Raw genomic sequence first — 23,449 nt, 5'->3', positions numbered from 1 at the left:
AAACAATCAAGTGCTATTCACAAGAAAGCAGATCTGAAACAGCCCCAAGACTACCTTCCTTTAAACTCAGAGTAATTTACTTCTCTAAATGCCTGGTGTTCACCCTGAGTTTTAATTTGCTGCAATCTATTTACTTTGGAGCATTATCAAGACTAGTAATTTTAAAAATTATAAATGATGCTTTTTTTCATATATCATATATATGACTTCTTGAAGAAAGGTATCCTTTCCAGTGAATTCTGGGGCAATCTGTAAATCTGCTGGGACCACGAAGTATAAGATTTAAGGGGGCAATAAGAAACATGTGTGCAACAGCTTCTAATCTGCTGCCGGGTCTCAGTGCATTAATGCTGTTCAATGACTACAGACCCAGGAGTTCTGCGTAAATCATCTTCCTTTGCTCAGCGAGACGCGAGACACCTGCTTTCAGTTTCTGGTTGATTTTCAGGTCATTACTGCTCTGTAAAACACCAGTCAGACAGCTTATGCAACTTCACTGCCATGCTGTTAGCAGGTCCATTACATTATTTCATAATTTATATTATTTAGTGAGCTCAGCTAAAAAAAAAAAGTGCACTTCTGTTTTGCCTTTTGGGGTTTTTTTTCATCGTGTCTTCTGAAATGTTTCCAACTGTGCTCAAAAAAAAAAAATCAACTGGTTAAATGAAGATTTATTGACTCCTTAATGGGATGTCCTGTTAAGTCTCAGGTATTGAAATTGATAAAGTATGTGAACAGTATCAGAAATGCTTGAAATGGGAAGTTTGGTGAAGAATTTTGCAAAAAAAAAAAAAAAAAAGGAAAGAAAATATAAGCAGTTTTCTCAAATACACACCCATCAGCATTTCACAGAAAGTGTGCGGAACTGTTCTCAAGACCCTTATGAGTCTATATAAGGAAAGCAAGCATTAACCTCTTATTGAATGGACTTTCTCCAGGGAGCACGTGGGTGCTATCCGATCCAATCAGGAAACTGATTCTGTCATAGAACGACTTGGCAGCTTGCTGAGATGGTGTCTGAAGGCTTTGGCTAATGATATCCTGAGGATCAGGCAAGCCACGGCAGTAGGGCTGGTTTTGGCAGGAGCTCTGGAGGCAGCAATCAGGATCCATGCAGTCAATGAGTCCATCTGCAGAGAGAGCAGCAAACCCGTTAGTCGGTTAGCTGGATCTGCTCCTTGGGCGGCACGCTGCTGACTTGTGTCTCCTGGCGGGTTTGTTTCGTGTCAGTTAACTTGCCACTGTGTACCTGACGGCTAGCTCTACTAGGCATCCTTTTGGAATCCTGACGAAGTACAGACATTGTACTCACATCTGCTTTTACTGAAGGTAAAGAGCTAGACTGAGAAGGGTTGCAAGTAATCATGTAACATTTATTCCCCATGAGGAATATGCATTACTGATTAGAACACCTTGTTAGTAGTAAGGAATCAGGACTAGTTGTAAACACAATTATTGAAGCTGTCTATGTTTTAGAGAAATACCCCAGGAGTTCCCATACTAGGCACATAGAAAAAACAGACAGGGACCCGTGTACAATGAAGCTCTAAAATTAGGAAAAGAACTGCAAAGACAGAGATGGGAAGGGGCTATGACAAACACGCTAACATGAAGTGGGTGAGTTTAGCCAGCCATTTTTCGTAGAAATACTTTTCCTAAGAAGCGTAAATTACATTCCAGCAGGGAGTAAGGCATTTCTCAAATTGATCTTCTTTGCTACCCCTAAAATGCAGTATTATTTTTTAAAAAAAAAACATGGCAAATGTAAATTAGTCATGGAGGTTATCGAAAATATCAGTCATGAAGCATAGACCTAGACGATATTTGTGACGTAAAGGAGCCTGGATGCAGTCACCGACGTCTTCGCTGAGAATATTATAAAGGAACACTTGGTGGCTCAGTCACGAGCCACACGACACATTTCTGTTAACCAGGAGCTGCATGTAAATCAGTGGTCTCAAAAGACCTAGCGCTGCTGCCTGCCTGCCCAGTGCACTGCCAGTCAGAGACTACTGGGCCGCAGGGGATATGCCATCAAGTGCATAATACTTCACAGTGATAAAAAATGATTATGTGGCTGGTTTACTACTTGTTTCATGATATCATCTGCCACCGCTTTACAGTATATTTCGTCGGATGTGATGAAGAAGGTCTTTTAAGTGATGTGCCTTGTTACGCCAACAGAAGCTTCTCAGGTCTCAGGATCACTGTCTCTCTTTAGAATACTAGGTGACAGTAAGTGACTGCCTTCTATGTCTAGGTTTCTGTAAGACATTCGGAAGTCTGTGCTGTGATCAAACGGTCCGGTGATGCAGGTCTCAGAATACATCTCCAGCATGAAGTGACGGAGGCCTGAATATATTCTGTGTGAGGCATGTCACCAACCATGTGACATGTGAGTGGCCGTCAGTCACTGCCATGACCCTGCTCTTTAAGCTTATTGTCTGTTCACCAGTTAAATACGTAAAACCGGATCCGCTTGGTAATTGCATCTCTTAGAATAGATTAATAAAAAATAGTGTAAAGATATCAAACATTCTTGGGTAACTGACAAGAGAGTGTGAAGCTACTTTACATGTAAGGAACAGGTAATCTTAGACCCTGGAAAACCCAGATGAAAAGTATTTAGATGATGTCTATGTTTTATTTATACAACTAAAAAAAAAAAAAACCCCTACTTTCAGTATTTAAAAAGTATCCTAATAATTTGCTTTGTACCATACTTAGTTTGCCCTATTCTTATCTGACAGCAAATGAAGACAGAAGGAGGTAACAGTGCCGAGAAGCTGGCAGGATTGCTCAGTGGGTAAACGTGCTGCTACCAGGGATTGTTTCCAACCTGAGTTTGATCCCCAAGACCCACATGGTGGAAGGAGAGAACTGACCCCCGAAAGCTGTCCTCTGACCTCCGTGTGCCTGCTGTAGTACATGCATACCCTTCAAAACAAATAAAAACACACTAAATTTTCTTAACAAAAGAAATAAATTTCCAGTCCAGGAGGAGGTGAACAACAACACAGGAGAGGTAAAAAACATGAGATGCAGGGTAGGACCCTTAGTCACGGTGTCCGATTGAACAGGAATAGAGCAGGCTTTCTGTTTACTTCATTCACTCCTGCCCTTCCTTGATTTTTCATTTCGATATATAGCTTCTCCAGCTCTCAGACCATGCACATACGCACACATACTCCCTTCATTGTGGTGCCGAAATTTCAGGGACTAAAAGTGTCAGGATGACTTCAGAAACTACATGAACAGAGCCTCTGCCTCTGTCCCTGATGTTCTCTGGGATGAAATGTAAGGTTGTACAGTAAGGACGGCTGCAGCTGTCTTTCTGCCACCATAGGACCTATCTGACAACTGGTCCATCCCAGAATAAGCAGAGTTAAAGGCTTGAGCAAAACCCAGCAGGTCATAAACACAGTGGCCTCCTTGGGGTCTTTTAATAAGCTGCCCTTGGCCTTCTAGAAGCTAAGGCATTCCTTTTTACTTTAAAGTCTATTTGGGTTGGATTTTTTTGTAATCCCTTGAAACTGGAAGAAGCTGAGACCATCCACAGACAGCAACTAAAATTCTCTGTTACGTCCTTTGAAGTTGGGGGAAGTGAATTCAATAGAGGGTACCTGACATATATTTATGATGCTACTCTCTTCTTACGTAAGCATTTTAAATGATTGTGATAATTTCTAGACCCGTAGAAATGAATGGGTCTGAATTTCTGATGAGAGAGAGTACATATTTTTCTTTATAGGTGCCATTTTTACACAGATATTGCTCATTACGAAGGTCATGGGTTGTTGACTGTTTGAAGCAGCACGCTTATTTCTTTGACAAAAATCTAAAACCATGTGTTAAGATAATCAAATGAAACTGAGCTTTGAAATTTCATGGAAATTTATCAAAATATTTCTTTCCTACTGGAAGAGCCATAAAGATGAAAAATGTATAAATATTTCTTGATATTTCTAATGGAAGAAAGATGAGGCCATGCTGAGGCCTTATTCTTCATGAGGATATATTACAATAATAATGTGATAAGATTTCCTTTTCTCTCCCTCTCTTGGAATAGAAGCATAGATTTCAAGATCTAGTTCCCTCAAGTAGTAGATGATGGGCCTATGGCTCCTGTATCATTTTTGGCTTCAAAAACAAAATAAAACAACTCCTTAAAACCAACTTTAGCCATTAAGTGGTGATGTATGATCATATGGCAAGTCTCTATGGGATTCTTTAGTATATGTTCTATGATCTATTTCACTTAGGTACTCTTAGTGCGTAGCTTTAGAGAGTAACTATATGCTTGAGAGAGTAATTAAACATTGTTCTTTTATATTCCTATAGTATCTCCCCCCATAAACACTCCTCCACAGGGACAGTACCTTCAAATATTATATTTAATCTCCATTAATCTGGTGAATTAAGAGTTAACGGCTCTCATCCCAATATTGCCACACTGCCCTCCCTTAGGCAATATATGGTCCAGCTGCCAGAGAGGAGTGCTCAGATTTAGCTATTCATCTTTGTTAGTTGATAAAAAGCAAATGTACATCTGGCATGTAGTCTGCAGGTCATAAAACTACACGAGATTGACACCTTCTGAACTAATCAGTTGGAAATGCATTTTTACAAGCTTCTCCGCTAACATCCATCAGAGGAAGGATCTCATTTTCAACAGGCGAGATGCAGGGACACACTGTTTGTTATTTTTTTGTGTGTGCAGAGTTTATCAGTAACTTGCCCAAGCAAGTGACGGATGGTTATGAATCTGGCTTCCTATAAGTTGAGAAGACATTTTTCATTCTCTGCCTACACTCACGGCAGAGAGGCCTATCTGGTACAACTAAGTTGATTACGCACTTGCTCAAATGTACAGCGTTGCAAAAGCGGTCTCTGTGGAATAGCTTCTCAAAATCGCTGGGATTCCATGATGGTCGCAAGAATGCTACGGTGGCTTACATTTAGCCTGGAATAGGCATCATTTTTTAACAACATTAATCGTGAAAAACCGAAAGATCAGAAAATGTCAAAGCTCGCTGAACAGCAACCTTCATTATTAGTGAAGAGCCTTTCTTCACGTCAGGTTGCGTTGTAAGTAGCACTCTGATGTAAAGTAGACGTGTAATTTATGCCTTCCTCCATTCGACTCGTAACATGATTGCTTTAGTTATATTCTGTCCATATTTTAAAGACACTCTTGTCCTCCCCGAGGCAATCGCCGGTCTTTAATAGTGGTTAGTTAAGTTTATTTTTATAGATTGCCAAAGAGTGAGTATTTTAGGTTTTGTGAGCCATGTAACTGTGAAGCAGTCCCTGCAAAGGAGCACTGACAACAGATAAGAGGATGGATTCGACCATCAGAGTTTCAGTCAGAGTTTATTTACAAACATCAGCCCGTGGCCACAGTGGCCAACCTCTGGTCTCGCCTCTGGGTTTCTACCCTGTCCTTTTTTTTTTTTTAAATAACATTTTAAGTCACTTTATATCATCCTTGATACATTTTTCTGTCAGATTTAAGCAGTACATCTTCAGTCAAATTATTAAGCTCAGGCTCCCAGCTTTTCCCAGATTACCTTTTATGCTGGCCTTGTTCTGTTTCCTCAGCCTCTCATTTTTTTTTTGTTTCTAAATTTTTTATCCACTGATGGGGGGGGGGGCAGGGACCGTGGAAGATAGAAGGCTTCTCTTTTCCTTAGAGCTGATTACTGTCTACTGCCTTTGTTCCTCACCTCTGCAAGGTCCCAGTGCCGAGGCAGGATTGTGGTTGTGAGATTTCATCAGTGTGCCGTGCACAGTTCACGGCTCTTCCCAGTGAACATTTTCCTTCCCCCGTTTCTCCAATTTCGTGAATGGTACCAACCACTCTACCTATATCACTTTTTCTTTGTAAAGGTGGTACATTTACACAATGGAGTATTACTCAGCTATTAAAAGCAATGAATTCGAGAAATTCTTAGGTAAAGGGATGGAACTAGAAAATACCATCCTGAGTGAGGTAACCCAGTCACACATGGTATGTACTCACTGATAAGTGGATATTAGCCCAGAAGCTCGCAATACCCAAGATACAACTCATAGACCACATGAAGCTCATGAAGAAGGAAGACCAAGTGTGGGTGCTTCCGTCCTTCTTAGAAGGAGCAACAAAATTCTCAAGGGAGCAAATATGGAGACAAAATGTGGGATAAAAACTGAAGGAGGGGCCATCTGGAGACCATTCCACCTGGGTATCCATCCCATGTGCAGTCACCAAAGGTAGATGCTGATGTGGATGTCAGGAAGTGCATGCTGACAGGAGCCTGATATAGCTGTCTCTTTAATGGTCTGCCAGAGCCTGACATATACAGAGGCAGATGCTCACAGCTAACCATTGAACTGACCAAGGGGTTCCCAATGGAGGAGTGAGAGAGAAGACTGAAGGAGCTGAAAGGGTTTGCGGCCCCACGGAGAGAGCAACAATCCCAACCAACCAGAGCTCCCAGGGTCTAAACCACCAGCCTGGGAGCACATAGGGAGGGACTCATGGCTCCATCTGTATATGTAGGGGAGGATGGCCTTGTCAGGCATAGGTAGGAGATCCTTGGCCTCATGAAGGCTGGACACTGAGTGTGGGGCAATTCGAGGGTGGGGAGGTGGGAGTGGGGGGTTGATGGGGGCACATCCTCATAGAAGGAGGAGGGAGGACGGGATAGAGGGTTCCTGGGCAGGAGGGGGGGAGGAAATGAGGTAAGGGGATAACATCTGAAATGTAAAAAACACCTGTGCTCTAAAGAATAAATCCAAGGCCTTGACCTTGCAGGCAGGAACTTTATCTCAACAAGTAGAAATGTCCTGTGGGTTGTCTGTGTTTCTTTCCCACTCTCAGACACTATCTATTCCTAAAGTTCTTGTATGTTTTTCACTCTAACAGTTACTTCAAAGTGCTACTCATCGGGGCTGGAGAGATGGCTCAGCGGTTAAGAGCACTGGCTGCTCTACCAGAGAAGTGAGGTTCAATACCCAGCAACCATATGGCAGCTCACAACTGTCTGTAACTCCAGTTCCAGGGGATTGGACACTCCCATATAAGCACAGCATACATGAAACACCAATGGATATAAAATAAAAATAAATAATTTAAAAAAGTGCTGTTCATCAACTATAGATATTAAGAAAGCCATAGAATTGTAAAACAAACAAACGAACAAAACAACCCAGTGCACATGGCAGCTGTTTGAACCTTAAAAAGACTTGGCTGCAGGTTTACTTCCTGTGAATGCATAGGTAATAAGAGTGAATAAGGACTCTGGTCCATCTATTCTACTAGTGGGCCCTTCTTGCTCCTTCAGAAGCTCCTGTCCATTGTTTGGAAATCTGAAGTCACTATGACAACTGGCCTTGTTCCTGAAAGACAACAGGAAGGACCCAGGAAGGCAAGAACTGGTACCTTCTTAGTGACCTTAGTGATCCAGGAAGGCAAGTGACCAGTAGCTTCTTTATAATCAGACAATGGTGATGGTCAGTATGAGAAAAGGAAAACTAGCGTAGAGTAGAGGAAAAACACTGGAGAAGAACACATTTAGCTATTTCCCTGTAATCACTTGTTTATCTAAACATATATTTACCTACTTACCTACCAATCTACCTATCTATCATCATATATCTACTGAGCTATCTATCATCTATATATTTTTCTGTCTGCCTATCTATCTATCCATCTATTACTCATCTATCTATCTATCTATCTATCTATCTATCTATCTATCTATCTATATTCATTATACATTGTATTGTGTTTTATGAAGACATTTTTACATAAGCCTATTTCTTTGACCGTACTTTAATCTATCTTTGTCACTTCTGAGAATGGTAAACCACTTTCCCTGTCTTTTTCACAGACTGTTCAAACAAGACAAGAGCACACACACAGACACATACACACAGACACACACAGACACACACACACACACAGACACAGACACACACACACACACACACACACACACACACACACACATTCTGTGTTTAATTTCTGGCTAGGGCCAATTAACCTCTTCTCCCACTCTTCTTCAGTTACTTAATATGCCAAGTCAAGTTACTTAGAAGTGTGCTGGCTGATTCAATATTCTGACATCAAACGTAACCTTAGATAATGGCTTTACAACATCCCACTGTGCAGATGTCCTTAAATTTCTGTCCCTCCTGAATTTTAAGCCTCCTGCCCTATTGTTCTTTCTGTTATAGGATCCCCCTATCCTGAATAGATAGGTCATGTATCGTGATCATCTTTAGTATGGCAGATACTGTCTCCAAGGCACTACCATGTGCCTATATCAAAGAACCCTCTAGCTTGGGCTACCCAGGCACTCAGATTACCACCTCAGGATATGATGAAGGCAGCCCTGAAATTCCTTCTTTGAAGAACAACAAAATTAGGTTACGGACAGCCATGCAAATTCTGTGAGATAATAGAGAATTCACAGGAGTGGTTCTATCAGCTCCGATTTCCCCTCAGAGAGAGAAGCTGAGAGACAGCAGTTCATGCTAATAAGAATAAACAAAGGGGGAATGGGGCCAATTCACAGTTGATAAATTTTTGAGGAAAAGGAAAAACCTCCTTGGCTGATAATAATACCAAAGAGTTGATTAGCCCCTAAATTACTCTGCCTTGTCTCTACAGGCTTGGCCTGCAGTTTGCATCCCTCTGAGAGCAAGTAGGACCTCCTCAAAGTAATCTCCTTTTAGAGGACTACAAAAACCTGGAACACACAATCAAGGAGAAAGAGTCACTCTTCTCCCCTGGCGCCAGAGACAATGGGATTGGAGCTCTTTGGGGGAAAGCAAGGAGTTAGGTTGCCATCTGGGCTATGTCTCAGAGAGGATTAATGCTGCCATTTCTGTAAGCACGTGATCACCAGGAGTTTGGGCAACAAGGTATTATTAGCTAGGAAAGCTCTGAGGGTTAGCAACGGCTGGAATCCATTAGAGGCGGGGGAGGAAAGAAGGCTTTTTAAGTAGGGTTACTGACTTGTCTTGGTAGCCAAGGAAAGTAACTCGGGAAGAGAGTCAAACTGTCTGCAAGAAAGTTAACCAGTTGCCTGTGGTAGAGGATATGACCTGTGCTGAGGGATGCTGGCTCAGTCACTGGAGGGGAGGAGTTAGGCCCCACTCTACCGGTCTTCTTTAGCAACCTTCTAGGACTAGTCAAGATAAGTACCTGGGAAATACAAGAGGGAAACCCTGAGTGTCGATGGCTGCAACACGTTGAACAATCTCAACACATTTTTTTTTCACTTAAAGCCTTCAGAGCCTTTTATTTCTATTTTGTAGGTGAAGCAGTAGAGGGCCGAGTGACAGATGGGCCTGAACACTGTGGCATTCCTACACAGTGGAGGGGAGATCTCCTTCCTCTATAAAACCTGTGCTCTCTAGCCAACACCACTTTGTAGTGTCCTGGAAGATGGCTATCTTCCAGGAGAGCAGGGTTGGAGGGCTGAGGAGGCTGAAACAAGTTAAGGCCTTCACCCGAGGAGGTGATCTCAGACTCAGACATCAACCCCACCCGCCACCAGATTCGCTTCTAATGGTTTGTCAAAATTAAACAGCTGTCAGGGGCAACTATTCCATCACCAACTACCATTCTCTATTCACTGAAATTAAAATACAATAGCATGGGGGATGCACTCAAAGGGGAGAATAATTATTCCTAGCCGAAGGCTTAAATTGGGTGGAATATCACAATCCTTTTATAGGGGTGTAAAGTTAAGGATAAAAAGACAGTGGAATTCAGCTTCAAGGGGACTGTTCTCCCTTGCTGTCTTTTTTTCTTCTTCTTTCTTGTCCCCCACCGATAGTTTTCAACAGAAGAGCTTGAAAAATAAATGCCTGGCATCTTCTGGCTTGTTTAGTTATTAAAATACTTCTGGGGCACTCCCAACACACACTGCTCTGAATACCACTGTTGAGGAGGATAGTCACCCGGGATTCAGAAAAAGGAATGGTGAACAATGGACGTTTTACAGTAGCTCGGTAACCTTGCCTCTTCTGTGAACGACAATCACCAGGTTTTCCTTTCAGGACGACCAGGGAGCGCAATCCAACCATCGGCACACATACATTTTCAATCAGTCTAATCTACAGGGATCTGCTTTTTTCTTTCCAACAGATACTTATGCAGTCACTGTAACTTACAGACCCAGGCTTTGGCACACACTTTGTTTTCAGCCTTCCCTTACCTCCTTCGTTGTCTTTGCTGTCTGTACAGAGAGTCTCCATGGCTACATCACAGCCTGCTCCTCTCCACCCTGGCTGGCAAACACAATGCCAGCCGTTTTGGTCCAGTGTACATCTCCCATTGCTGTTGCACAAGCCGGGGCAACCCTCTGTCAAGACAAGGAAGCAAAACAGCAGTGATTTGAGTATTGAAAGACTTTGCATCTGAAGGAAACAGATACAGGACACTTAGTGGGAACAGGCCTTTATAAACAGCACAAAGACTGTAATTGCACATGGATAGAAACAGCAACATTATCCAAGGAATGTAATTCTTATCCAAGTGGCATCTTTGATTGGCCTGACCCTTGAGACACCACTTACCTGTGTAGGACAGAAATATATGCAACGACCCACTAAGTAGCTTCAGGCCAGACAAAATTAACTTGACATTTTTTTCCCCTTTCACAAAGCAACAAGGTATATAGTATATGGTTTGGAAGAACATCTCAGGAAAATAATGTCAGAACCCCTTGTTCCAAGTTTTGATCCGTTGCAAACATTGCTAGAAGCTTCTTTTTAAAGCACCTTGTTGCTTTTGTAAAAAAAAAAAAAAAAAAACCAAAAAAACAAATTTCCCCTAAATTCAAGAACATGAGTGTGGATATGAATTTATGAACAATGTTTAAGAAGAGAATATTAATTTTATCTGGCCTCAGAGTTGCCGAATATTCATGTGAAATTACAGTGTATTAAATAATCACACAAAGTATAGGTCAGTATTAATGACTATACTTTATGCCAAGAGTACATTCCTTTTCACAGAATAAGCAAAGCCCAGGAGAGGAGAAGCAGCTTCAGCATCTATTCTAACAAACATTAGGATTCAGGCTGCATACGGATGGGACAGGACCAACAGGGTTTCCAACTAAATGTAATAGCTGTGCATATTTGATTACTTAGGACGGACAAAATGAAATACCATAAGGACCACAATAAAACATCAATAGACTAAACAAAAACACGGTAGTGGCGTGCTTCAAGACAGATAGCGAGGGGTGATATTTTGTGACAATCTCCCTAAGGCTTTTATGCTGTTACCTTTATATCCTATCTTGTCTGCTTTTATGGGCAAGAAGGGAAAATTTGGGAAATAATTAATTTAAATATATCCAAAATTGAAAATTGTCTCAGTCTAACATAATTTTTTCCCCCCCAAAAAAATCAAATTTTGTCACTGCCTACTGATGACATCTGGCATGCAGCCAACATGATCTACTTATGAAGGATGATGGTCAGGTGGATTCTGCAGTCCCTGTTTATGAGTGTGACATGGCGCTGACAGAGATAAGGATTAAATGCTCTAAACTCCTGCAATGACCTGGCTAGCAATCAAGTCTCTTTGGCTAACTGTTAATCACTTGGTGTAAAATACAGATAATAAAACACTTGCTCCAGTAACTGGGGGTTGCTACACAGCTCCTTATTATGAGAACACCCCACTTGTTTCAGGTCTATGCTTTAACGGAGCAACGTGCTGTAAGATGTTTAGTCTGTATTCAAATAATCATTCACGTATGGCTCTCCAGTGTGGAACCTGAGAAGGAAATATCTCAAAGAGACGGTCTGTTTCTTAAGCTCTTCCAGTTACAGCCAACAGGAAGAAGGTTGCCTTCTGACAAAATGATACTTAAGGATACCATCAGGCCAGGATGAGATTAATTTTGCGGCTTATTTTGCCTTTAGACAGCTACCGTCTGCATCTATGGATTGTTCATACATTAAAGGTAAGTGTTCCTTTTTCAGTGTGCTCTCTTGTGGTTTTTTACTGAAGTAGAAGTATTTAATTGCCCCTCTGCCAGTGTGCAGCAGGAGTTGCTGCTGGCACATGGAATCAGGATCAGAAAGCCTGGGTATTGCCATGAATATTTTCATATTCTAATGGAAAACACAAACAAGGGAAGGAAAATAGGTCATCTGAGGAGAAAGAGGGAGGGGTTTTGTCTGCGTACAGCATCACTCTACCTATTTCTATGGTAACTGAAGACGTGAGCCTCTGCTGTTTTTTGCTGAGCAACGTTATCAGTTCTGATGCAATGGCATGCACGAGGTTTTGTAGTTTTTTAAGAATAACAAAACAGAAACTATGGCATTGTCTATACATATATACTGACATATTTAGAAAGAGCCAAAGAAGCTTCCATCTGAGGATAGATGAGATTATTCTCTCCTCTCAACATCCGTTAGCCAGAATGCTCTTTAGAGTGGCAACTCTTATTCTGTGATAAGAGTATTTATGATTCTTTAATTTATAATTTAAGGCTCATTAGCTGAGTTGCGAACCACGAAGATTTTGAAGCAAAATAAAGTGAAACCAAAAAACAGCAAATGTACTGTAATCTTCAGTTTCGGTTTTAGTGAAAACTATCGTTTTACGTTGGAATGAAATCTGCGAGAACCCAAAATTATAAAAATGAGACACAGACAATGTAAGTCTCAATAATTTAAATCCGAGGCATCTCACACAACGTAAGCCCAAGTTACAATTTACAAAGATAGGCATGAAAATGTCTACTGTTACACCTAGCGCAATCTGATACACAGCTATATAGTTATTTATGCAGATATGTCAACAAACAGTAGATGTACAGTACCTTTAACTATCTTATCCAAATAGTGAGCTTGGGAGATTAAAAAGGAAAAAAAGAACAGACAGACATTTCAGAAGTGTCACATGGGACAAGGAAAATTTCAGAATTCACATGCAAATCCAGTAGCTGCAGCTGACACAGACTCACATCACATGACAGAGATGTACTTCGGATCTTCTAAAAATGCACTACGCTCAATTTTAGTCAATGTGGTCATGACGCCAGGAACCACGCAGCACTTTAAAGATCAGTCTGGGGGATGCTAACACCTCCCTGCACGGGTTCTTTGGAATACGTGCTGTTCTCATTCTTGCTAAGACTACAGCTAAGTAGACTTGGTTGGAATGGGGTCTCTGTGACTAGAGAATTTTGGGAATTTACTGCTATGAGATCTACAGTAACCAAAGTTTAACAGTTAATAAGTAAATTGGCATCACGGAAAAGAATGAAATGAAAAATCGGCAGACAAATGTACTTTCATCCTACTTGGAAAAGGGTATCTGAAGCCCTGTAGGAGTCTCCAGTAGCCTTTGGCTCCAAGCCAGACGGACAAGCCGCTTCACATATGTAGTCCATTAGGGAACAGGAGTGGTCCAAGACATTGTTTCATCTCAAGGACCATCTTGAAGTAGGCTGTTTTTCTCACCAAGTTTACAGGACCAGCTGGACTAAGACTGTCTCTCTAGCTGCCTGTGTACCACTTATCTTTCTGAGACATACATAAAGCCTCTCTCCCGTCACTCATGGCAGAGACCTAATATATTCTTAATAAGCCTCAAATCTTCTTGCTTTGTCAAAATTCATACATCTTTAATGATCTAAAATTGCTTTTCAAAGGTGCTTATGTTGATTATTTTTCATTCCTGACATATGCAAGTGACAGCAGTACTCAACAGGATGATTTACATGGTAACTTTCGCAGGAGACACTCCGGTCTGCTGGCTGTGTCATGTGGGTAAACAAACCCATAAGTGGTTTTGACACATCTGTACTGTGTATATAAAAGGATCTTTCGCTTTGCCACAGGATTCCATTAGAGGCTTCTGAATTGCCTTTAAAAATAAGAACGTTTATGGCTAATTGACAATATATTACAAGGGAAATTAAGGTGAAAGGAGAAATGTCATTAGGTCTATTCTGCATTCATAACTTAGTAAGCATAATTCATTTCTTAAGCATTAAAGAAGAAATGTATTACTGCATCATGACACTGATACGAATTTTTAATAATTCCTTCTAAGTATTATATAATCTGCAGAGTTCTATAATAGCTCACTGGGCGATCTGCACGAAATCGTAACAATATTAATAATCTAGAATTTCCGATTCAGGCAGGGTAGTGTTTCCAAGGGACTTCTTAGTTCACAAAAATTAGTTACACTGATTACAGCCAGCCAGTATATCATGTGCTTTTATATCAGATCTGCTACAATTAATGCAAACAAAATAAAGAACAGATTCTGATCTCTATTAGTAGGTTTAAGGGGACTGAGCTTTTTCTGACCAGTCAGCCCTGGTTAATTTAGCAAACAGAGTCAATTATGCAAAGCAAAGGGTTGATGCACAGTAAAGGTAGGGCTGTCATTGGCTCGGGTGTATACCAAAAAGAGAAGCTGAAATTAGAAAATGCATTTGAAAATACACAGTGAATGATAATTAGCACAACACTTTAAGTATTAGAAGTATTTTAACACAGCATTCACGAAAAACTAAAAAGCAGCTATGAAAATATTTGTACTGAGAATAAGATACCAAGATTTATCATTTTCATGCCACAAGGAACATATTAAACATCATAAAGAATCACTGATAGCTTAAGACTAAGATTAAAAACAATCACCTATATTTTACTTCCAAGGGTAAAGTTTGTGATGACAACCACAAAAGCCTGATTCCGAGTAATGAAGAAGGTGAAAGGAAATGTGGACACATGACGTTAAAATAGTTAGGAAAATAATTGCAACAATAAAAATATCATTATAGAAGCCAGTGCAGGAAATAATCAGAAAAATGCAGGAGTGTTGCAAGAAGCCATTAGGAATAATAATCGTAAAAACAGTACAGTATAGTTAAAAATTAATATACCTAACAGTTGCTGATATGCACATTAGGTTGCAGAGAAATTACTTTGAAAGTGTATGTTTTAACTTAAAAGAATACCAACTACTTATGTCAAGTTTTAAGGTCTTTCTCTCCCCCCCATGGAACTTTCTTATAGGTGTGTGGGCTAGTCATTTAAGAAAGGCTATTATTATGTTTTATTCATGAAATAGTTTCCTTGGCATTTAGAGTATTTATCTTTTAAGAGGATCCACATGGAACACAATGAGAGTATTTCCATATTTCTTATAGGGTGATCATTTCTCAAGATTTATTTTGGGTTTTATATCCAAGAGAAATGGTGACAGATGGATTGTGAAAACCACATAACACCACCAATACCACCAATTGTCAAAGACAATTCTAGATCCTTCTCTGAGCTCTGCTTCTGAGTGCCTTGTATATTACGAGCACTTGGCAGGTATATTAACAGTTCCTAGGTTTCTACCTCTGACCCAAGCCGGATTTTCAGTTTAGACCAGTTCCAGAATGACCTAAGAACACACACGGGGTGTTCTCTTCCCAACCTTGCATCTTGAAGGTAAGAAAAAGGCTTAGTTTATGGCATTCACCCAAGAACCTTATATTATTCATGTATTTAATCTTCAGATGTAAGTGTAACTGAGACAGCAAATACAGATGAGAAAGAGTGACTGAGTGCAGGCATGTGTACAGTGGGCTGCCTGGCTCCAGACTGGCTAAGAACCATTGTCATGAAGCCATCTCTTTCTCCAGTACGTATGTATTGCTGCAGGTGGATCAGAAGGACCTTGCACCCATTCTTGACCTAAGGACGTGAATCTTTACTAGAGCCATGGGGACAGCGCCACCTTCTTTTAGATGTCTTCCACAAGGCTCCTTTGAATAATGCCAAGGCAGTGTATGAGTTAGCTACATATCGATGTGACAAAAATGCCAGTCAGAAGCCACTTAAAGGATTTGATGATTCATTTTAGCTTCCTCTTTCAGAGGTACTTTGGAGGGGCAGTTTACATCGTGGGTGGCCAGGAAGCAGGGAAAGGGGACTATCGATACTCACCTGCCCCCTCCCCCTTGGCTTTCTTTTTTGTATTCTTTCAAGTTCCCAGTCCATGTTGGTGCCATTCAGGGCAGTCATTCCGCTCTTAGTCCTCCTCTCTGGCAAGGCCCTCACAGTCCAACACAGAAGTTGCCTCAATTTCCTAGTGACTCGGTCTAGCCTAGCCACGTTGACAGTGAAGATTAACTAACCCTCAAAAAAGGTCTCCTTGAAATGTCAGGATACAGACGCCTTTCAAGGCTCTGGCTAATTCCTGGCTTTAACTGTCTCTCTTTCAAAATACATCCAGTTGCACAGATGCCCCTGGGACACAGCAAGCAAAACAACTGTTCAGGTTTCAAGTCTATTCACTAGGGGTCTCTAGTCTACTTGCTGACAATGGCGGGCAACAACTGGAAGCCCGAGGGTATGAAAGGCTGGACTCATCAGAAGTACTGTCATTGTATAACTGGCCAATATGCTTTCAATATCAGCAAAGCAAAGGGCTGGCCCTGCAATCTTTGCACACACTTCTTCCGGTGTCATTTAAAAGAGAATTCGTTTTCTTTTTAAGCCTTCTCACTGTTTCAAGAAAGACACACAGCGGTGGATAAGATGTTCTGCTACCTTCCCGCTTAGTCGTGAGCCTGAGCCCTAAGGCCTTTTGAGAGCATTTGTTCACAGGTTGCATTTGCTTCCTTACTGATTAGGGAGGTACAACATCACCTTGCAAGTTCATTTAAGGGCTGTCATCAAAATCTACAGCTTTGATGAATTGTACAGATGTATGTGACTTAATGCATAAACAGTCTCCCATTAGCATCGGGATAATCAATGTACTATTGTTGCCTGGTCCATATAGTTTTAACATGTGTTACAAAAAGCAATTAAATACATGTCTTATGAAGGCTTCTGTATGTTCTATGGAGAAGTTATCTGTTGGGAAAGGAGAGAAAGTGTGTATTACCCAGTTTAAAAATCTTTCCCTTCTTTGTCACCCATATGTTTCTCCCCCTTACCCTAATCCACTTACACATGAGGGTGTTAACAGTAACTGCCATTTACTGACTGTTAATTATACGTGAAAACTATGCTAAGCATTTACAATACATTAGCTGGTGCGTTTTCACTCTTCTGCGAGTTAAGAGGTAGCATCTTTATCTTTTACACTTTATTGGCAAAGTGATGCAGGCAGAGGCCAGGGGATTAACCTGTCTAGGATGAAACTGCTGGTGACCGGCAAAGGCAAAACCCCAGTCAGGCGATCTCTGAGTACCCAGGGTTCCCATTCTGACTAAGCCAGTCACATTTACAGCTCAGAGGACCCGGGACTGTGTACCTGTGTGAGACAGAACATGTACATCATCTTTTGGGATTGGTCAAGGGAATGTCTGACAAAGTGAAAAGCATTAGTTCATCACTGCAGAAGAAAGGAAGACTGAACACAAGCTAACCTGAACCACTAACCCAGCGATACTGCCGTGTATTGATGTGAGAGGACCTTTACAGCTTTCGGCTAAGAACTGCTGTAGCATGCAGTCTTGAAACCAGTAGGCAGGCAAGTAAAAATACACATACAACCCAGAGGAGTGAAGACAAGGACAGAAGCAGCTCAGCTGACCTATAAACGCTGTACCAGGAGGACCTGCTCAGCTGTATAAGCAAGGAAGGCTGCTCACTTTAAAAAAAAATGAGGTCAAAGAATACACACATCTTCTTTGTGGAGGAACATGGACGTCTAAAAGTTGACTTGGCATGATATTGATTTCAATCACTATCACGCCGATTCTCATAAACACGGAGAAAGAACGAAGGCAACCACGTTGGCTCCATGTATATTAAGTAGCTCACGAGGGAAAACAGAAAGTGTCTGTGTGTGCATAGCTGCTGATGTGTTTGGTTAGGAATGATTCCCACTGTTTCTGCCGTCGACCGTGTGCTTGGTTGGAACATGTTAAATTGTACGGTATTTTCCCGGGACTACTGAATTGACTCTCAGGTTTAAGTTAGACACAGGCAGTAGAGGATGGAGAACGCTGGAAATATTTCTCTCTTTAACGACAACAGTCAGCTCTTAGGGGCCTATCTTCAGAAGAGGTTAATTCAGTCAGATGGATGCACGGTAAGGCAAGGAGGTACTCCTCGCTTTGGCTCTAACTGCAAAGTCCTTGGTGTCGAGGGCAGATCTTGTATCTAGCATTGTGTGCTTTATAATGTTCTAAAATGCAGATTTAAAAAAAATGATTCACATTAGTATCTCATTAAAGTTGTAAGTAAGTATCATTCTTAGATTATTCATGCGCCAGTCCTAGTAGGGTGACAGAGCAGCTACCGTCTGCAAATAAGTACATATTAAATCCATTTATTCCAATCAGCAACCGTTTAAATCAGCGTGCAGGCTGCATACCCATTGAGTTGATGTTCCTTAATTGGTACTCACTGCGTTGTTTTATTACTGATTACTACATCATAAAGGATTATGATACTGACATCATTTTAAACACCGTAAGATAATTTTATAGTCTTAAGAGTTTACATAGGTCCATTAAAATATGCTTTACCAAAAAAAAAAAATCCCCAGAATTTTTATTCTAAGATTAGGGAAAAGCATTCCACACCATCTAGGAAAGCCAATGAATTTGAATTTCAACATCCAGTAAGTGTGAGATGGTGTCATATAAAGAAAAATAGCTTGGGTGCATCTATGCATAGCGTGCTTTCTTAGAGACCATTGACTCTCCAAAACTGGCATCCTTATGAAGACCTGCCTCAAAGATCTCTGACAGTTTGAGTATTCATTCTCTTCCCCCTCCCTTTGCTTTTTGTTTCAGTTTGGAAATTTGGCATATGAATTTTCTGGACAAATATATTGTTCCTCATGTTACCTACCCAGGAAAATCACTATGATTTGGTTTGGAATGTTACTTTAAAACAAAACATTCCCGCAGAGCAAAATAATCACTTCCTGATTTAAACCAGGCTATAGTAATTCAGATCACAGAGAAAAGATGCTTTGAGACTAACCACAGTATTGTAAGATTAGCATTATCATTAAAGGGCCACAGTGAATTAGCTACAGGGCCTCCTACAGGACAGTATTTGATATTTCCTCCAGTTTAGAAGCATGTGACCAACTGAGGACTATATCTTTACAATGAGGGTACTCAGAATGCCCGCCCAGATAACACTGATGTCAACATATGCAGAACTTGTCACAAAAGAAGCTATCGTCTGGCACACACTATGCCGAGCTTTGTAATAGTCTTGGCATGTGGCACGATTCCTTCCGCTGGATCATATACAAAAACATGTTAACCAACACATGTCTCCTTTAGTTCTCAGTCCTTGGGTTTATTGAATGACATAAGGGAAAACCCAGCTTAGGATTCTGTAGATTCAAGGCGGTGAGGGTACTGGTGGGGGAAGAACAGGCATATGTTAGTATTCTGATATGGAAAAATGAAAGTAGCTGGAGAGCATTGCTAATGTTAATAAAAATCTTATATGGAATGAGGGTGTAGCTCTCTGTAGAGCATATGCTAACTGTGGACAAGGCCCTGGGTTCAATTCCCAGGATGCCCTCAAAAGTACAAGCTGGGGCGGCAGTTCAGTGGGAGAACCCATGTTTACTGTGTGTAAGGCCCCAAGTTCAAGCCACAGAACATACACATGTGAGCAATACATTTTTATGTCAAGAATTATGTTATTTGAGATGCTGAAACAAGAACCTCAGTGTTTCATACAGATGGCTAAACACCTTTAAAAGTGTACTCCTTTAATCCAGTACTCGGGCGGCAGAGGCAAGAGGATCTCTGTGAGTTCAAGGGCAGCCTGGTTTTCATAGTGAGTTTCAGGAAGGCTGTAGTTACATAGAAGAACCCTACCTCAAAGAAACAAAGAAACAAAGAAACAAAGAGAATAGTAATCAGAAGGAAGTACTGATTTGCTCCGAATAGATCAGGGGTTACCTTATAATCACTACGTCACTAGTCTTTGTGTATTTGAAAAATTCAATACTTGAGACAAATTTGGGCTGGGAATGTAGCTCAGCTGCTAGTGTGCTTGCCTAAGATGCATCAAGTCTAGGGTTCAATCTCCAGAATTACATAAATCATAAATGGCTGTTTTATGAAATGGCGCATGCCTGCAGTCCCAAGCACTCAGGAGGACATAGGAGAAGTCATCTCCTATCAGAAATTCAGAGCTGTATTCTGTGACTTACAGAGTTTGAGACCATCCTAGGTGATGTGAAATCCTGTCTCACTAAATTAATAATTAATATTTAAAAATTCAAAAGAAGGAAATGTTTGTAGACTGCTCATTAGGTGAATAGAGTGACAGGTCTTTTTTATATCAGTTTTCTTTTTATCCAGGAAAACATTAATTAAAAAGATCAAATTGTCTTTTTCACTCAGCCCAGATAAACTATAACATATTTATAAAAGTATAGATGCAGACACGTAATTCTTTCAAACATGACTTAACAAGAATGCCCCTTTGTCCTGATTCTGAGGTGACAAAGTCCACAGGGGTATATACATAACTTATTATTCCTTTTTCTCATGGGCATACACTAGTCACACATATAATCTACCAATTTTCTACAAGTAAATTGTTCAGTGGCTAAAGCCTGTATAAAATATTTGGCCTAATAATTTCAGGTGACATAGAAACTTGATATAAACTTATATTTTGCAAAGGGACACATTTTTTTTTTCAATAGTTTCTAACCTATTCAAACCCTTCCTGGTATAAATTAATATTCTTTAATATTTTTGTTTTTGTAATTGTCATTTTTATTTGAAAAACTCTGAGCACTATTAATAGATATATTTCAAATGTTCCTAAAAAAAACTTTCACACTTCTCTGAAAAAATTCATTAATACATGGCATTTTATTATTGAACAATGACTGCTACTTCATCTGTTTCTATGACGATTCAGATTTTTATATGACAAATGGTTATTAGTTTATTACGGAAACATTTTCTACTATAGAAAAACATATATGAACAACTACAAATGATTTACCAGGCAGCCTTAGCTAGTTCTTCAGCACATGAGCTCAGGACGAGCTTTTGTGGGTTTGGATTGGAGTTCTCTTGTACATTAGCCGTACACCCATAGCGAAGAGCTACAGATGAAGTTCTCTGCGGTTTCCTGAAGGTCTAATAGCTTTACCTTATAATACAGTGACTCTGTGAAGACCACTTTCCATTATTTCTCAGCCCATGGTATACACTGTAGCAGATGCTAGGCATTACTAATTCATCTTATTCACAGTTTATATTTGAAAAACCCAGACTCATGAGGTAACTTATAATAATAATGATTAATTATATTATTACTATTATATATTATGAATTTCACAATAATAATTATTATTATCTTAAGAAATCAGAAAGAAGGGGGAGTTTGACTTTTAAGCAAATGAACCTGGGGCTGCTAATTATTTGCTTTGCACACTGCATGTTCTCTGGCCTATGAATGCCAGGATGGGCCCCTCATTCTTCAGCTCAATACATATTCCTTTGGCACGTAAATTATTTATATGAGTGAGCTCGTTTTATGAGGGGGCACAACTCCATTGTGTATGTGTGTATGTGTGTGCGTGTGTGCGTGTGAAGAAAAAAGTTTTCTTCTGTGCCATTCAAAGAATTCTGTTGACTTAGCTACATAATATTAAATGAATTGTGATTCAGCTTTTTAACTGAAAGCATATCGCTACTTCACTATTGATTTCATTTCAAAAAGGTAAATTAACATTTTCTAAATGAGCTTGAGTGTCCACATTAAAGTATCCAAACAATCCACCCAGAAGTCTATGCTAGAGTTGCAGTAGCTACATGAGAACCAGGGCCTTTAACTGGCTTCTTTTCCGTGCACGTCTCTATCTGTATATTGTGAGCTTGCTGGGAATTTTGCATTCTATTTTCACTACAGAATATACCGAGCAGATGGAATATATATTGTTAAACTTTTATAGCAGACTGCGATAAATTTAAATTCACCCCTCGCCATCTTGGAGTAAAGGAAGACCACTGTCAGCGTAGACAACCTTTTCAGAAGTGTAGGTGACCCAGGTACATGAACTCCAGTATCTAGACTTTCACTGTGTGGCCTGGGCATATACTGGTCACAGCCGGAAGAACACCGGATTGCAGTACTAGAAAGAGTTAAAGTATATGAAGTCACCATGTAGATTTTTCTCTTTATTTTAGGCTAGTTATGTGGGTGCCATGTTCCTTTTCATGGACCAGTGTATGGAGACCAGATGACTCGCCTTCATGATAACCATTACCGAGGACTCTTCTTACATAGCGCTGATGGTGAAATGCATTTTTTCTCCCTCATTGTTCATGTGGGGACTAATGAATGGATACCTACTGCCATTAATCCACAATTAGATCACACGTTTAACCGCATGCTTTCTATGCATGCATATATAAATATTAATTTCGGATAGAAAGAGAATCATTCGGCCCCATAACAATTAAACAGCTGTAACCTGTCTCACGTGCTAACGGATGGAGCTGCGGGCAAGCTCCATAGGCAGATGGTTTTACCCACCCATGCTTAATGTTAAAGACTTTTTTTTTTTTAAAGGAGGTGTTGACAAATCAGAACCAGTCTGCATAGTTTTAATGCAAATGGGTCAATTTGCAATGTAGATTGCCCTAAAAAACTAATTTGGCGTATAGGAAAAAATTAAGCTTGGTTGTTAAAGGAAGGCATTATATCACATTTGGAGGTAGTAGGTTCCCCACCAACGTAATTATTTACTAATTTCACTCAACCAACAGAGTTTAATGGAAAAACATCTGGCAATACATTCATATTTAAGGACCTCCTTTGCTCCTTAATTTACCCAAGACACATGCCTGTTGAATCCCAGAAATGATAGCCGTATTTCAGATGGTTGTTTTCCACTTTCATTAAAGACGTACTCAAACAGGAGAGGGTCATTGACCCTCTCATGAAGAACTGCAGGTTTCAGTCACATGGTTATCTGTGAATACAGTAAATACGCAAAGGTTGGGGAGCCACTGCTTTCTGGATGAGCCATCAGCATAGGAAAATTTGGCCTTTGAAATGAGGTAGGTTCCCATGACTGTCTAAAAAACACATGTCCCATGCCTGGTTCTATTGGCAGTAGACAGTGCAAGAAGAGAGCCACAAATGGCCAAGGTGCAGAGAACAAGGGACCACAAAATGATTAACCCTAAATGGGATATATATATACTATGCTTCCTCCTCACAAGGTGCTGGGGTCATTGCAGAAGAGGGATTAGAAAGAGAGTCAGAGTGGACAACTGCAAAGACACTGTCTTCTGGACACAGCAGGGCAGCTGCACATACAAAACCTGCACAAGATCAAGCCAGACCAAATCCCAGCATGGGAGTGAAAGTTGGGCAGGAAATCCACCTGGGAATTGTTTACAACTGCTGGGCTCTGGGCAAGGGAGAGACAGTTCTCTCCAAGGGTGAGGCT

At 40.5% G+C, this 23,449-nt stretch overlaps 1 protein-coding gene across 2 annotated transcripts in view; it reads right to left on the bottom strand.

Moving 5' to 3' along the window:
• Tenm3 (teneurin transmembrane protein 3) overlaps positions 1-23,449 on the bottom strand; it is a 445,726-nt gene that overhangs the window by 73,802 nt on the left and 348,475 nt on the right. The window contains exons 12-14 of one of the 2 annotated variants that reach the window (XM_028757644.1): positions 12,843-12,869; positions 10,212-10,358; positions 914-1,130 (exon numbers count right to left, since the gene is read on the bottom strand). In XM_028757644.1, the coding sequence (XP_028613477.1) occupies positions 914-1,130; positions 10,212-10,358; positions 12,843-12,869 (391 nt within the window). The remainder of the gene's footprint in view (positions 1-913; positions 1,131-10,211; positions 10,359-12,842; positions 12,870-23,449) is intronic. The other variant, XM_028757645.1, reaches the window with a different exon arrangement.

The sequence above is a fragment of the Grammomys surdaster genome, unplaced genomic scaffold, assembly GCF_004785775.1.
Source record: "Grammomys surdaster isolate TR1022 unplaced genomic scaffold, NIH_TR_1.0 126178, whole genome shotgun sequence".
Taxonomy (NCBI): Eukaryota; Metazoa; Chordata; class Mammalia; order Rodentia; family Muridae; genus Grammomys; species Grammomys surdaster.
This window is presented reverse-complemented; position numbering and strand designations above follow the sequence as displayed.